Below are 15,968 nucleotides of genomic sequence, written 5' to 3' on the forward strand. Positions count from 1 at the left end.
CCCAGGACAATGGCAGGATGTGGAGTGAAGCTGAGTACTGGTATTTCCCGACAAGCACTCCACCTCCCTCCCCTTACCATCATATTCTGACAGCAGGGCATCCCCAGGGGTCATGCTGTTCCAGTCAGAGCCGGCTGTGTGAAAACCTATGGGACCCTAGCATAAAGTCCAGAGGTGGATTAATCTGTTCAAACCAGACTGATCTACATAGCAAGTTTCAAGTCAGCCAAGGCTACATGTCGAGATGATGCCTTAAAAGTAAACAAAACAAAACAGAAAGGTAAAAATGGACTTGATGTTAGGGATGAAGTGGTTGTTCAGAATACTAGAGCTGCTTTCTCGGGGAAGATCATTTTCTCAATGAGACCGTGAGAGAATCCACCTGCTCTACCAAATGGCCCAGTGACGCCTGGGAGAGATGATGGCGGACAGTGCCCGCGTTGTCAAGGTGTCTTGTTGTTGTTGTTGTTTTGTGTTTACTGAGTCCAGCAGCATTATGGGTTTGAAAAATCCATATGCACATGGAAAGGAGAGATTTGAGTATGAAATCAGCATGCCTTCTGGCCCCATTCTTCCTCCTTATCCATAATTTCCTTTAAGACAGACTCTGAAGTGCTGCTCCAGTGGACAGCCATAGATTCAGGAACCGAGAGTGCCGGCAGGAGAGTAGCAGGCAGTCGTGGTTTCCGCCGTTTTGCATATTAAGCTGACAGTAGTTTCCTCCTGTGTTAATAGAGTTCACATTACTAGGGTTTGTGTGAATAATTTTTTAAAATAATTTCTTTATGTGAGCTTCAAAATATAACTGTTTCTTTGTTAATTTATCACCACTTAATAATGTTCACTGCTTGAGGAAAGGGACAGTGATTAGTTGTTATACTGTCTTCTGGTGTCTAATATTAGGTAGGTAGCACATTGTAGGTGGGCCATAAACATTTGCTGAATGATTAAGTAAATTTTATCTACATATCTGGCATTGGTGTTGAATTACTTAAACTTTAACCACAGGTTTCCATAAATATTTACAAATTACACATGGTACATGTTTTATAAAATACTTAATGTTAATGTGAAGTATATAGATTAGAATCTGGTAGGTACATTAAATTTTATACTTTCTCTAATCATAGTGATTTGCAGTGAATATCTGCGTATGATGTCTGGTCTTGTGTACAAATTATAATCACAGTATTTCTATTTAGGAAAGACTTTCTTTGCTGGAAAAAGGCCATGCGTCTTCACAGCCGTAGTTGGTTGGTTCAGTAGATGGGCTCTTTCTCCCCACCTGGAGGTGGTAGTTCAGCCCAAGAGAGAAGGCGCCTCATTGACAGACTCTTCCTTTCCCAAAGGTCACTTGCTAATGCCCTTGAAGAAAGGCATGTCACCGCCAGTATGTAGTGGTTACTTTCTGCAGACTGTGGGAATGACCCCATTCACATGGAGAACCACACATAGACCAGACAGAGGAGCCTTCCCAGCGAGGCTGCTGCCGACACTGTAGAGACGGCTAATGTTTGAACAGAAGTGTGATGCTACTTTACTTCTAGCAGTAAAGCATGTTTACTATAGAATATTAGGACAATAAAGAAAATAAGTTATTTGTAACCCCACTATAAAAATGATACCATTTTGGCATATTTTCAAATTTTCTTCTGTCTATGGGGTTTTCTGTAATTAAGTAGCAATATACATTATAACCATCTTCTTAAGCCATTTAAATTTTATGTAAATGCTTTTATGAAGCATGTGATAGTCATTGTACATTCTGACTTACTGTTAACAGTTTATCTTTTTTCCCTTATGGTGGTGCTGGGCATTGAACCTAGACCTCGCGCACACTAAGCGTGCTTCTTCATATTGAGTAGACTATTCTAATTTTTTCTGTAACCTAATAAAAATGTTGGAGCTTACTATCTCTGTGCATGGCTTTTTGCCCACCCTTAATATTTTTTCTATAATTCCTCTCTTATAAGTATTATTACCAATCTAAAGAAAATCACTGTTTTATGGTTCTTAAACCCATTGTAGATGATAGTCTGTCAATCACATTATCATCATCCAAGTATATGAAATTAATGTCCCTTGGGAAAACATGTTACCAAACAACAATGAAAAAGCATGCATACATTCTCTTTTTATTATCAGACAGTACCCTTTTCTATTATTTTATTAGAGTTTTTTTTAAATATGTATTTATTTATTCATTATGTATACAATATTCTGTCTGTGTGTATGCCTGCAGGCCAGAAGAGGGCACCAGACCCTATTACAGGTGGTTGTGAGCCACCATGTGGTTGCTGGGAATTGAACTCAGGACCTCTGGAAGAGCAGGCAATGCTCTTAACCTCTGAGCCATCTCTCCAGCCCCTTTATTAGAGTTTCTATAACAGTGTTTCACTTTCTGTTGTGGGAATGTTCTCTTGTCTAAAAATAAACAGACCAACCATTAGTCGTTAATATTTTCATTATTGCACTTCCCACCTTTTACAAGCGTCTGCATAACAGTTGCAAACTGATGGAGAAAATAAGAGTCGAACAGCCCCTCACTTTCCCAAGAAAAAGTTGGTTTCTCCTAATCTTTTTTATTTCTTTTGGTGGCTTTAATTACCTTAAATGTTTTTATTCGTCTTCTAGTCACTGGTTCCACGCACACATCCTGTAAGTAAATATAAGTGCTTCCTTCATGTGAAAGCAAAACCAAGAGAACCCTTCTTTATGAAGTGTGTTTTTAAAAGAATATAAAAAACTGAGGAGATAAGTAAAGCATCCAGCTTCCTGAAACAGTTCAGATGGGGAGAATAGGAAGTGGGCTTTAACCGGCTTAAAGAGATTAGGGCCTTTAAAGGTGGTTAAGGGTTGGATGCTTTGGGTTAGGCCTGGCATTGCTTTTAAAAGATTATAACAATATTTGACAATGATTCTAAATGGAGTTTATAAAGCAAATTGTCAGTTTTGAGACACACTATGGAAAACAGAGAATGTCTTTTGTTGTTGTTGTTTGTTTACACAAAATGATTGGCTAGAGTTAACAAGCTGAATCCTGAAGCCCAGATTCCATCATGGTACTGAGATCTCTCACCGAGGAGAATCCAGCAGAGGTTGTGTAATGCACTTCATTGAGATTATCTGAGCTTTTGCTCTAAATTACTTTAGGAAAGTCAGGCTGCAAACAGCTTCTTTGAAAGGTAAACACAGTTCTCTTTCCGATTCTACACACAGTGGCACGAGCCTTGCCGCCTGAGTCGCGGGAAGTACACAAAGATAAAAGCTGTGAGCATCAGTACAGGTGCGATTGTGAGAGTGTGCCATACAGTTACATGGAAACCTCATAAATCGTTAGAGCAGCAGCCACTGACGATTTTAGCAATTCCAAAATAAAGAATATGAATATGATTTTGGTTGTGAAGTACACTAGTAATGTTCTTAAAATGAATTTCCTTATTTTATTGTAAAAAGAAAATCATGTGGACGTGAGAATAGCATATTCTTCCTTTATATGTGGGTAGTTGTCCAAAAGCTGACATGATGTTTCCACTCTCTTCCTCAGCTCCTTGACTTGTTTATGGTTTGGGACTGGTCCACTTACCTCGCTGACTATGGACAGCCAGCCTCCAAGTACCTTCGTGTGAATCCTCACACGGCCCTTACACTTTTGGAGAAGTGAGTATGTTCCCAAAAGTTGTTTTGGTTTTTATTTTAGGTAGCATTTTACAAAGGGTTTGATTGTGTGATAAAGAACTAGAAATTTCTCTAAAAACAAAAATATCTTGATGGAGTTTTTAAAAAGTCAGTACGGCCAGGTATGAGGTATGTGCCAACCCTGAGGTGGGGGTCATGAGTTTGGGGAGCTGAGGCTGTCGTGAGGGTCGTGAATGAAACATGGGCGGACTGTGGGGCGGGGGATTCAGTCCCTTTGAGGAACAAGAGATGTCTCTTGCCATTCAGAATTATTCTGATTATGTATGTGAGGAAAACGTTATTTTTTCCTAATGTATTTCAAAAATATCAGGCTCAGTTTGCTTTATAAATATGTTACTGGAAGCCTGGACTATTTAGCACAGTTGTTGAGTGCTTTGTGCTAGGGCCTGAGTCTATCCCTCAACTGGAGAGAAAATAGGGCTCCTTAAAAACAAAATAAAATAAAATAGGGCCACGGAATGCAATGTTTGCCTCAGTAGTATCTAAGTCTTGGATTCTTTGCAGGTAGAGAAATATGTGATTTGAAAAAATGATATTGTAAAAAGCGAGACAGCTAAACACAGTGCTCCTTTTCTTGCATTATGTGTCAAACTTTTTCTGCACTCATAGATTGCTTAAAATGTAACTATTAAAATGTACATTTCGTGTTAATATTGTCTGTTGTTTTCCCAAATTTTAAAGTATCTGTAGTTATTTGATTTGAAAGAATGTAAGAAACTATTCATAATTTACACAAATTGATTTTATAATGTCATGAAATGCTACTGAGGCATTTCATAAAATGCTACATTTTAAAACATCCTAATTCCGCTCTCACTTGGTCTTGTTGTGAATGTGTACTAGAGCCCGTGTAGGGCATTCTAATAGATATTTGAAAACAACATGGTGTTTGAAAGGTGCTGGTCTTAGATTTGTGTGCTAGTGCAAGAGCATCACTTTCTCTCTCTGCACCGTTTCTGTGTTCTTACGTTTAGTAGCACAGGTTTTCATTTCGAGCACTGAGTTGGTGTTGGATAAGGCAGAGCATGTTAAAAAGAAAAGAAGGAAGAAAACTCATTGGCAGCAGCTTTTCTTTTTCAGCATTTATGTCTGTATGTGTTTTTGTAGGATGAAGGACACCAGCAAGAAGAATAACATATTTGCCCAGTTCCGGAAGAACGACCGAGACAGGCAGAAGCTGATAGAGACGGTTGTGAGACAGCTCCGAGCCTTGGTGACTGGTATGTCCCAGCACGTGTAGACACACCGGGTCCACAGCTGAGTGCGTCTCTGTGGCCAGCACTGCTCATGAGACAAGAATTTGTTTACAGAAGTAAAAACACAGTTGAGGAAATACATTGATGAGGGCTTAAACAAGTAATGGTGACAAACATCATTTGTATGGATTTTTAAATAATTGAATACTATTTTATATATAAAAATGTAAGATTAATTTTTTTTCAATTTCAGAGGAAAGGTCAAAAGTGTAATATATAAATCCAATAAATTGTATATGAAACTGATTGCAAATATTAGAAAAACCCGTGTCTCTGCTTGTAAGTATGCTTTCTGTAAGCTTGAAAGAGCTCCTGTTTATGCCATTGTAGTTTGGGACGCAGCCACTGCTGAGAAAGGAATATTTGGCTGCCATTGTTGGACTTTTAGCTCTCATTTTCACCTCAGTTTGACTTGTGTGCCTAAAATTTTTATTTCTGCCGATTCTGAGGAGGAAATACACAAATCTTGAAAGTTCCTGAAATCAAACACAGCTCACCAGGAATGTAAATAGTAGCATAACTACTCGGAATATGAAGAAAGAATTTGGGTTTTCCAAAGATGTAGTATTTCTTGCAGTTGACCCGTTTTTAAAGTTTTAGTTTGGTTTAGATGAAAAGAGCAGGCAGGTAAAGGGCTGTTTCCATCAGGTGTGGCTGCCCTAGTGTAGATGCGCTCTTCCTGTGAATGAAGTTACAGCAGGGTTCGGGTTAATGCTCTCCAGAGAGCAGATCTCAAGGCTGTGGACCGTGGAAACTAACTAGACCGACTGAAGTCTGAAGCCTACAGGCAGTGTACACTTTCCTTTGGATAAATCACAGTGGCACAGTGACAATGTAAACCTGACCTTTGTTTTCTCTCCAATGCAATTATGCTGACCCCCCCCCCCCCGCATTTTCAGGATTTATGCTTGTAGACTCCCTGACTCTGTAAAATAAGTATGAAGAATTATGCTTACATGTCTGGATTTTGTGATAAAACATTAAAAAGGTTGAGAGCTGTTGAAGATGCTATTTCAAATATCCAGAGTTTCTTACTTAAAACAGCCTCCTCCAGAAAAGGTCTGTTATTTCCTAATGATCAGATTGTGCATGACACAAAACAAAATAGATTTGTTCTCTTGACAAAAATACTCCAAGTATTTAACATTTTAAAAACATTACAGGAAAATACGATAGATAATTCCTCAGACACAGTGCATTCTATATTTGAGTTAGATATGGGGAGCAGGGCGCTCTGAAGATGTTGGAGTACCCTCACTCTCTGGGTACTTGGGAAGGCTCTGGCTTTGGCTCAGGCATCTGGGGGCTTGGAAAGAGGAACCTCCACATCCCCTGGAGCAGACTCCCCCTCCTTTATAAGGGCTCCTCTGTACTCTTTCCAGAAAACTAGGTCACCTCTGTACCCTTACACACACACACACACACACACACACACAGATTGCATTGTTATCAGGTAGATAGACCTACAAGCATTGCAGCCTGGAGTGAGATACAAAGCTCAAGATGTTGCTGGTGGGGAAGGGGCGGGATCTGGCAGACTGGGGAGATGGGCAATGCAATGAAAAAGAAGCGAGAATTTGGGTTGGTTCTGAGACCAGAACTGTGCCAGGATAATGGAAGACTTTGGGCGCCCCTGTGAATTTTAGGGGTAGTGAAATTACCATCTCCTGAGGCTCCCTAAAGTGACTAATTGAAGAACTTGGAGACTGCAGAGGGTCAGAGAACTGGGCCCCAGCTATCCCTCTGGACCCCTAGTGTCACAACCCACATTCCCTGAAAGAGATCAAGCAAAGGGAAGCAACTCCAGGATTCTTGAGACTGGAAGGTGGGGGACCAGAGAGGAAGCTGATGGCTGGGGACAGGTGGGCCAAGAGCATGCCCTAGAGCATGCAGAGTGTCTACTTCATGTGGGTTTCTCACGCTTGCTGTGCTCTTGCACCAAGAGCAGGGAAGTTACAGTGCAAAACCGCAGGCCCCGCCCGAGGATGCTCTTAGGGCTCGGCCCACCGCCCAGATGCCACTCCCTGTTTGGCTCAGGAGGTGAGCCCGCCACTGCCCACTGCTTCCAATCATTACTCCGAATGGGACACTTTAAATATGCGTAGGCGCGTCACATTGTGTGACCCAGGACCAGTCCATAGGGAGGGAGGCAGTATCTATATAAAGTGTGGAGGGTAGGCGGAGAAGGGTTAACCGAGTGGAGGAGAGAAGGTGGTGGGCAGGGGTCTGCAGCCCCGGGAATTGCACAGTGGTTGGCAGCGCGGTGAGTTGTTTCTCTCAGCCTCGCCCGCAGCTTCAGCACTACGAGTGCCGATCTGAGAATGTAGGGGCATTCCGGAGGCAAACGGCCCACCATGAAGAGGCTGGCACTTTTTGACTGAAATAGGGAAAATGTCCTGGGCCTCCAGTCCTGAAGAAGGCGAAATTCTCTTAAGTGCCTCAGGGTCACTGCCGCCTTCCACTGACAGTCTTGTTTTAAGAGCGGAAGTCTTGTCTGAATTTATTAATCTCTGGCTTGGTCCCTAACCCTGGGACTTTTCTGAACGGGATAGGTGAGCTCTGCAGTTCTTGAGCCCTCTCTGCTCGCCATGTTTTCTTGGGGGTTGAACTGTTTATCCGTGCTGGGGGCTGCGGGCACCGCTGTCTTATGTGCGGGTCTGCTGCTTGTTCTGGCGCAACACCTCTGGACCCTCCGCTGGACTCTGAGCCGGGATCGGGCCTCCGCCTTGCCCCTACCCAAGGGCTCCATGGGCTGGCCATTCTTCGGTGAAACGCTGCACTGGTTGGTTCAGGTGAGCAGTTTTATCATTCAGCAATGCCCCCCTTTCTGCATCTCTCATCTGACGGGCGCTCTTGGTCTCAGGACACTTCATAAGCATTCCCTTGCCCAGGATTCTGATGAGTACTAGAACGCTTGTCATTGCCTAGCTGTTCTGTTCCTTCTAAGAGACCCCATGTCCCCGATTTAAACCCTTCTGATAAACTGTGGGTGTAAACTAGGGGCTTTGGGGGCGTTTGAGGAACGTGGTACCTACAGTCTCGCAAGCACAGATCGAAAAGCCGAGCCACATCTCAGCCTTGCGCTCTTGGGCACTCATTTCCAATCTAAGCCTCAATCTCATTTTACCAGTGGGCGTCTACTTTCCCACAGAGTAGCTGAGAGGCCCGTTTGGATTTTTTTTTTTTTTGTAATGTGACAGCCTGAGACAGGGGAGTTGTTAGGAAGAAGCAGTTGGGATGTCCGGGACAGATCTTCAGCCCTGCTGGCCCAGAGACCCTTCAAGCTTCGCCTTGCTTGCAGGGCCCTCGTTTCCACAGTTCCCGCCGCGAGCGCTACGGGACGGTTTTTAAGACGCACCTTCTGGGCAGGCCAGTGATCCGCGTGAGCGGCGGGGAGAACGTGCGCACCATCTTGCTGGGCGAGCACCGCCTGGTGCGCAGCCAGTGGCCACAAAGCGCGCACATTCTGCTAGGTTCGAACACGCTCCTCGGCGCGGTTGGCGAGCCCCATCGGCAACGGCGGAAGGTGAGGGGAAAACCAAAGGAATTAAGATCCGTGGTGCCTGGTTGCCTGCGGTGAGCCAGACCAGGGTCTCCGCTATAAAGGAACAGGTGGCCCAGGCAAGTCTCGCTAAATTTCCGGGTTTTGAATTGTAAAGTAAGGGCAGGGCTACGAATCCTTTATTCCAGATCTTCTGTAACAGGTGCTAACAGTTTTGGGGATTCAGATTTAAGAGGCTTCAGGGACGACTTTGTGGAACAGCTAACATTTGGAGCCTAGATGGATGGGAGGGACTCCGTACATCAAAGTGGAGGAAACTAAGCCAGCAAGTTTAGGCCTGTGCGTCTCAGAAGAGGAGAAAGGGACTGGACTTTCCCTTCAGTCTGCGGAATCGCGAAGCACAGGAGGCCAGCCTGCCTTGCGCTCTTCTGCGCTCCCTACAGGTCCTGGCGCGCGTGTTCAGCCGCCCGGCTCTGGAACAATTCGTGCCACGGCTGCAGGGGGCGCTGCGGCAAGAGGTGCGCTCCTGGTGCGCCGCCCGAGGACCGGTAGCAGTCTACGGGGCGGCCAAAGCGCTCACCTTCCGGATGGCCGCTCGCATCCTCCTGGGTCTGCAACTGGACGAAGCGCGATGCACCGAGCTGGCCCAGACCTTTGAACAGCTGGTGGAGAACCTCTTCTCACTGCCTTTGGACGTGCCCTTCAGCGGCCTGCGCAAGGTAATGCTGTCCCAGACCTTAGCCCAGGGCTCCAGAGGGTCTCCCAAACCAGACTGGGTACCCTGGTCCCAGGGCGTGGTCCAGCGTACGGTGGGGTGGTGGTTGGTGGAGATCAGGGCAGCATCTTTTCCGACACACTGTGACACGGGGCAGGCCCCAAGTCGTTTATGGGATGCCCCTGACTCACGCTTTCGTGCCAGTGTATCCTTCTTGAGTTTGGGTCTAGTGGCAGGCATCCAGGCAGGCGGTTCATCCTTTCTCAAAGTGCCTGGAGTCTCCAACACCCTATGGAAGGTTGGCACTGCGGAACGCGCGGGAGCTGGAGGGCCGAGACAAGCCCGCGCCGGGTCTGATCTAGGGGATGATCCCGGCCGGCAGCCCCTGGGCCTGCTGGTTTACGGACCAGAAAAGAAAGGCCTTTTCCGAGTGATGGGCGGGGCCCTAGAACTAAAGGAAGCTGGGTCCTGCCTTCTCTCTCCCTCTGCCATAGAGCGGCCAGTCACTTGAATAAAAATAATAATCTGAAAAGAATCTTGTTGCGTGCTGGTCACCTTGCATACATTTTCTGGTTTAGTCTTTGCAACCCGCAAAGTGTTATTCTCATTTTATTGGCAAGCAGGCCTCCTTGAAGTCATGAGACAAGCAAGAACACAGTCGAGATCTGAACAAGATTCTTCTGGCTACAAAACTCAAGAGTTCGCTTTCAATGCTTCCCCAGCGGGATGTTTTGATTGGTCTTGCTTCCTGAACTCTGGAGAGTCATCCCTGCCCCCTTTGTCCAAACCCCTGACAGCAGCTAACGTTTAGAACATACAATAGTGTCCTCAGTGGAGTTTTCCAGGTGCCTCCTTTTCTTAGCACTGATGCTCACTGCCTTACCTGAGTTCAGGGAAGGGGAATGGCTAAGTGCAGCTTGACGGTTCTGTGCCAGGTATGGGCACTGCTGTTGTGTGAGGGTACAAGTGTTTGACCCTTCAGTGCTTTGTGTTCTGCCCTCGGGGTGACACTAACTGCCTTGCCAAAGGGGGCTGGTGATAATTATCAAGACAGGGTAGTGTTTGTGGACAGTGAATAAATCTATGACCATTTATTGAGCCATGCTTACCACGTGCTACGTGTGTAGCTAAGCTGAGACTAACACCAAAATCTAGGTGAATCGAGGTAGCCAAGCCTGGCTCTTGAGTCTTTCCCACCCCATCTGCCCTCTCTCCCTGTACATCAGGGCATCCGGGCCAGGGACCAGTTGTATCAGCACCTGGATGAGGCCATTGCTGGGAAGCTTCATGAGGAGCAGGCAGCAGAGCCAGGTGATGCCCTACACCTGATCATTACCAGCGCCAGGGAGCTGGGCCATGAGCTCTCTGTGCAGGAGTTGAAGGTAGGTGATGGGAGGCCACTCCTCCCTCTCCCCACTTCCTTCCCCAGAGATCCTGCCAAGCATCCATTCCCAGTCATGTCCTGTTTAACGCCACTGGAAGGCATAGACACACTTCAGGGTGAAAAAGAAAGGCCTGGGTTCCAGTCATCTGCCGCATCTGCCAGCCAGCTGTGACTCCTTGGACTATATTCATTCTTCCAGCAGTACCAAAACCTAAGTCTGGCCTTACAGGTTCTGGATCTAGATAGCTCTCCTCTTGGCCCCTTCTACACCCCCATCTCTTCCGGCGCCTCTGCTGTCTTCCTACCTATCATGCTTTTCTTCTCTGCACTCTGAGGCTCATGATCAAACTCTGCATCCTCGGAACTACATTTCCCCTTGCCAAATCAATACTCTTTTTTTTTTTTTTAAATTTGGCACCTGGCACCTCGACCTGCCCGTTTTGCCCCTGCTACAGAGCCCCCTGTAAAATTAGAATCCCTTCCCACATAGGCAGAGCATGCATAGTGGGTGGCTGGGGGGCCCTGCTTCAGAAGTCAAGAAGCAGTGGGGTACAAGGGACATTCAGAAATGTGAAGACTTCAGTTCCCCGTGAGTTACTCTCACGTGCTCTGAGCCTCAGTTTCCTCCACGCTTCTTCAGCTAGACACTAGAAAACAGGAGCCCAGCTTTAGTTCTTGTACTGAGAACGGAATGATCTCCATTCTTCTTGAGGGGTGTGAAGTTCAAAGGCACCAAACGCTCCAGGGGCAAGTGTTCTATAGACGTTGGGTCCTGGGGAGCTGAGTACCTGAGAAAATCCTGGCCTATGAAGGGAAGTAGTAGCACAGCCGGAAGTGGGTAGTTTGCATTTTGACAGAACTAGGGAGTAACAAGACCCTGGAGAAGGGGCCCATTGGCTAAGCTGGGCAGGGAGGATGTCTGGGCTCTGGGGTCTCCATCTCAGCTTCATTTTGTCCAAGGTAGGACCAGCAGTTGGTCTCCAACCAGGTCAGATTTCAGTCCACAAAGATTATCATGTACCTGTTCAATGCCAGATTCTGGGCTGGGGTGCAGAGTGGGTGCCATCTGTTTCAGGGTCTAGGCTGAGTGGGTGGGTTACTCTCACCTTGTGGTCTCAGAAAACGCATGCAAAACAAGCCCTGGTGCTGCCCTGAAGAAAGGTGCTTAGGCAGGTGGTGGCGCCTGCGAATGCCCTTCAGCAAAGCAGGGCAGAAAGGGTAAGCAAGAAGGTAAAGCCCCTCCGGGCTTTGGAGCTGGTGCCTGACTGCAGGTGCCTCTGTTTGAAGCATCACGGGGTGGGGGCTGTGAGAGAACGGAGAGAGAACAGGGTGGAGGTAGGGGATCAAGCCACAGACTCCCTGCTGGAACTTCTAGCTCTAGAGACCTGGAGCCTTCCCAGAACCTCAGTTTTCAACCTTGTAAAACGAGAGCAGCAATTGTTCCCCACGGGGTTAGGTGAGAGTCTAACGAGTTAACATGTTTAAAGCACTAAAAATAATGCACAGAATAACATCCCTGTATCGCCTCTGAGAGTTCTTCCCAAGCGGGTGTGTGCAGATGCTCGGCTTTGCCTATTGCTCAACAGGACTTTTCCAAGTGATAGACCTGAGTTTTGAACTATTTCAGAGCCCTGAGCATAGCCGCCCGGGGCAGGGCATCAAGGCGCTAGTCTGAGCACAAGAGATCAGTTTGGACGCTTTTCACAGTGGGTTCAGAACCGCCCGGCTGTCTTGCAGGAGTCGGCTGTGGAGCTCCTCTTCGCGGCTTTCTTCACCACGGCCAGCGCAAGCACATCGCTCATCCTGCTGCTTCTGCAGCACCCGGCGGCCATCGCCAAGATCCAGCAGGAGTTGTCAGCGCAGGGGCTGGGGCACGCGTGCGGCTGTGCATCCCAGGCCACAGGGCCCAGACTGGACTGCAACTGTGAGCCGGACCTTAGCCTGGCGGCGCTGGGCCGTCTGCGCTACGTCGACTGCGTGGTCAAGGAGGTGCTTCGCCTCCTACCGCCGGTGTCCGGGGGCTACCGCACCGCGCTGCGAACCTTTGAGTTGGACGTAAGTGCGCCGCGCCGCTGGCCTCTGGATGCTTGTAGCGACCCTGGGCTGGGAGGAGGGCAGGGAGATTAGCACAAAGATCTCTTTCCCTTACCAGGGCCTCAGTTTTCCCTCCTTTAACTGTAAAATGGGCGGAGCCCTATTCTATACCTTCCCACCCCCGGACTCTCCTTCCTCCAACCCCAGTAGAGAGATGCAAAGCCTGGTGCCTGAAGGGCTGGCGAAGTTAGAAATGTATACAGAAGTAGGAATACTTATATAAAGTATACTTCAGCTTTTGTCAGCGATCCAGCTAGAACGGAATTTTAGAACCGCTGACATTTTTGCCTGAGCCGCGCTCCTCGCAGCCAGTGTGTGTAGCTGAGAGGCAAAGAACTATTTCTTTAGTTCCCCCACAAGACTAAAGAACCAGCCACTGTTACCTGTCCAGGACTCGCGAAATGCAACTGCCTTAATACAAAGAACAAAATCTTAATGGTTTCATCAGGCTGCCCATGGCTGGACGAGGTTAAGAACTGCATCTTAGAATAATGGGGACAGTTCTCCTTTTATTGGGGGTCTCAGTTTAGCTTCTGGGAGGGCGTTGTTTCTGGCATTTTTTTTCCAGCTCTGATACTCCACGCGAACCTGGGGATGTTTGATGAACTGGCAGTTTTGGGGATTGGAGAGTTCACACTGTAGAACTTGAGGATCTCTGCCTGAATGGTTTTGCTGCAGTATTGGGGGGCACTAAAAAGGAGGGGTTCCATGCAGAGAGGAGGTACCAAGACCAAGGAGTGAAGCTAGGAGATCTCTAGTGTTGGGTGATCCAAGCCAAAGGGCTGGAACAAGGAGAGTGTGCCACAGCGGGGGAGCTGCCAGCCAAAGGCTGGTGCTCAGAAGTGTCTTGTGTGCTTAAACTTGATCCCGCCGTGCTGGTGTGCCCAGTAAACAGGAGGGCAGCAGAGGACCAGGCAGCTTCCAGGGCTGTAGGTGGAGCACGGGGAAGGTCCTCCTCCTCCTCCTCCTCCTCCTCCTCCTCCTCCTCCTCCTCCTCCTCCTCCTCCTCCTCCTCCTCCTCCTCCTCCTTTTCCTCCTCCTGCATTGTACAGACGGGAAACAGAACTAGAGAGGAAAAACTTTCTTTGGGTGATTCCAGGGTGTTCTCTCCCACTAGTGAGAACCTGAATAGTAATGACCTTCCACAGGCTTCAGAAAACTGCCATCTTTGGAGGGACAGTTGACATTGTCGTTCCGGGATTGGAAGACGCAGGAAAAAACCCAAGGGGCTGGGAATGTCGGTCAATATTCCTAGTGTGAGCCAGGCCCTGAGTGGACAATACCTAGTAGGTGGCCAAAGAGGGTCAGGATGGATGGGAGGGTGGAGTGGGCAAGGAGGTGTGCATCTTCCAAAGTGTGAAGCAGGGTCACGTTATTGTGTCGAGGCGAAGTGGGAAGGCTGGGAAACCTTCAGCTAAATGCAGGGAAGAGTTTTCTAATTCAGCTGTCCCAGGGGTGCGACGATTCCCTGCTTCAGCCCAGGCAACTGGTAGCTACAGTCTTACAGTGTAAGTCTCCTGTGTCAGAAGAAAACAGGAGAAAGACAACGAATTCATAATATTCAAATTCATGGGTACTGATGTGTGTCAGTCTCCTTTTGAAATGTTCTCAACAACGTGGATTTTTTTATTCTTACTTTCTCAGCTAAGCACAAGCATTTCAAGATCTTACAGCTCATTAGGAAGGCATAGAAACTGCAAAGCAGATATTTTGCCTTCAGGGTTAGTTAATCACAGGCCCCTGGAGGTTTACTTGGCATCTGGGGAAGAGAGGTGGTGGTGGGGGATTAGCTCTGGCGATTTCCCAGTTCTTAGCGATCAAGTCGGGTCTCCTCACTTCTCAGGGCTACCAGATCCCCAAAGGTTGGAGCGTGATGTACAGTATCCGAGACACGCACGAGACAGCGGCTGTGTACCGTAGCCCGCCCGAGGGCTTCGATCCGGAGCGCTTTGGCGTGGAGAATAAGGACGCGCCGGGCTCCTGCGGCCGCTTCCACTACATCCCGTTCGGCGGCGGCGCGCGCAGCTGCCTGGGCCAGGAGTTAGCGCAGGCGGTGCTGCAGTTGCTCGCCGTGGAACTGGTGCGCACGGCGCGCTGGGAGCTGGCTACACCTACCTTTCCGGTCATGCAGACGGTGCCCATCGTGCATCCAGTGGACGGGCTGCGACTATTTTTTCACCCTCTCACGACTTTGGGTGTGGGGGATGGGTTACACCTCTGATTCACTGCTTCTCTAGCCTTAGCTTGCCCCGTGGCTGCCGCGCACGCCCAGCGCTGGCCATCTTCAGCGCCCTAGGTCCTCAGCGCGCACACATTTAAGTAGTCTTGGGTTTAACAAATGCTCACCGGACAATTCTGTGCTAGATTGGAATGAGTTTTAGACTGAGTCACGCCCCTATCCCCCCTCCCCCCGCGCGCATTGGAGAAGCTCTGGACTTGGGGGAAGAAGAGGGCAGCTCGGGAAGCGTGCTTCACACTGTAGGCACTTCCAGGATCTCAAGGAGCCAGCGGTGGAGAGAACCTATCTCCACTAGATGAAACCTGGCTTCATCTTCCTGTGACAAGTTCGGCAAGAAACTTGGGGCCCTGGCGGTGGCAGCGGCGGTGGTGATGGTTGGGAAAATTTACAATTTTTTTTAAGTCAGCAGAGATACCAGGGTATCCCTGACATTGACCAAAAGGCACTCCAGAAGCCAAAAGGCACTCTCAGCAACTGACCTCAGGCTTTTAGAGCCTTGGCAGAAATTAAGTACCGTGGTGTGGGTGCTTCCAGGGCTCCAACTGGCTCAACATCAGCAGATTCTGTTAGAGACTTCTGAAGAGAGAAATTCCTACTTCAAGAATGTGTTTAATATCCTCATTTACAGAAGAGAATATGTTCTCTGGAGATGTCTCTAAGTCTGGTTTTTGTGAGGTTGAGACATAATCCCTTCATTGAGATAAACAAGAGATTTGAGATATTTGTACTGAAACAGGAAGGCCAAGGAATAACAGTTCCTGCCAGTGGTTGATTAAGGAGGCTAGGGTGGTGAGGGGTGCGTACATGAAGGACCCATTGGAGCCTATACCTGGAGGGTCTGGAAGCTTGGCAGCCCCAGCCCCATGCTTCTCTCTGGGCCACGGATCTGGATTCTGGGTTTTAGATTATCTCTGCAACACCGGCTTACAGAGTTGCTCTGCTGCTGCTTCTCTCTCCTCACTATTACTAAGGAGAAACTGAGAATCAACGAGCCTGGGGCCTCTACTGAGGAGCCACTGCCCACTGAGGTCCTGCATCCCCTCTTCCATCACTCAACGCTCTGCCCTCCCTCTGAGTCT

General features: G+C 48.0%; 2 protein-coding genes across 2 annotated transcripts in view; both read left to right on the top strand.

Annotated features, from left to right (window-relative positions):
* Positions 1-5,975, top strand: part of Exoc6 (exocyst complex component 6) — a 131,942-nt gene extending 125,967 nt beyond the window's left edge. Inside the window, exons 21-22 of the mRNA XM_038346922.2 lie at positions 3,548-3,660; positions 4,807-5,975. Of these exons, the coding sequence (XP_038202850.1) occupies positions 3,548-3,660; positions 4,807-4,939 (246 nt within the window). The 3' untranslated portion in view covers positions 4,940-5,975. The remainder of the gene's footprint in view (positions 1-3,547; positions 3,661-4,806) is intronic.
* A 1,568-nt stretch (positions 5,976-7,543) lies between these two features.
* On the top strand, positions 7,544-14,871 carry LOC119805962 (cytochrome P450 26C1). Its single transcript, XM_038317736.1, has 6 exons — positions 7,544-7,747; positions 8,257-8,481; positions 8,901-9,176; positions 10,399-10,554; positions 12,294-12,611; positions 14,494-14,871. Exons 1-6 carry the CDS (start codon positions 7,544-7,546, stop codon positions 14,869-14,871), a joined length of 1,557 nt encoding a protein of 518 aa, XP_038173664.1.
* Positions 14,872-15,968: the final 1,097 nt, after the last annotated feature.

This window comes from Arvicola amphibius, chromosome 1 (assembly GCF_903992535.2).
Source record: "Arvicola amphibius chromosome 1, mArvAmp1.2, whole genome shotgun sequence".
Classification (NCBI taxonomy): domain Eukaryota; kingdom Metazoa; phylum Chordata; class Mammalia; order Rodentia; family Cricetidae; genus Arvicola; species Arvicola amphibius.

Bases quoted from the DNA above. Each gene is read 5' to 3' on its own strand.
- LOC119805962 (XM_038317736.1), top strand. From the start codon at position 7,544: ATGTTTTCTTGGGGGTTGAACTGTTTATCCGTGCTGGGGGCTGCGGGC. The intron at 7,748-8,256 runs GTGAGCAGTTTT...CCTTGCTTGCAG, and splicing joins CGCTGCACTGGTTGGTTCAG to GGCCCTCGTTTCCACAGTTC. The intron at 10,555-12,293 runs GTAGGTGATGGG...GCTGTCTTGCAG, and splicing joins TCTCTGTGCAGGAGTTGAAG to GAGTCGGCTGTGGAGCTCCT.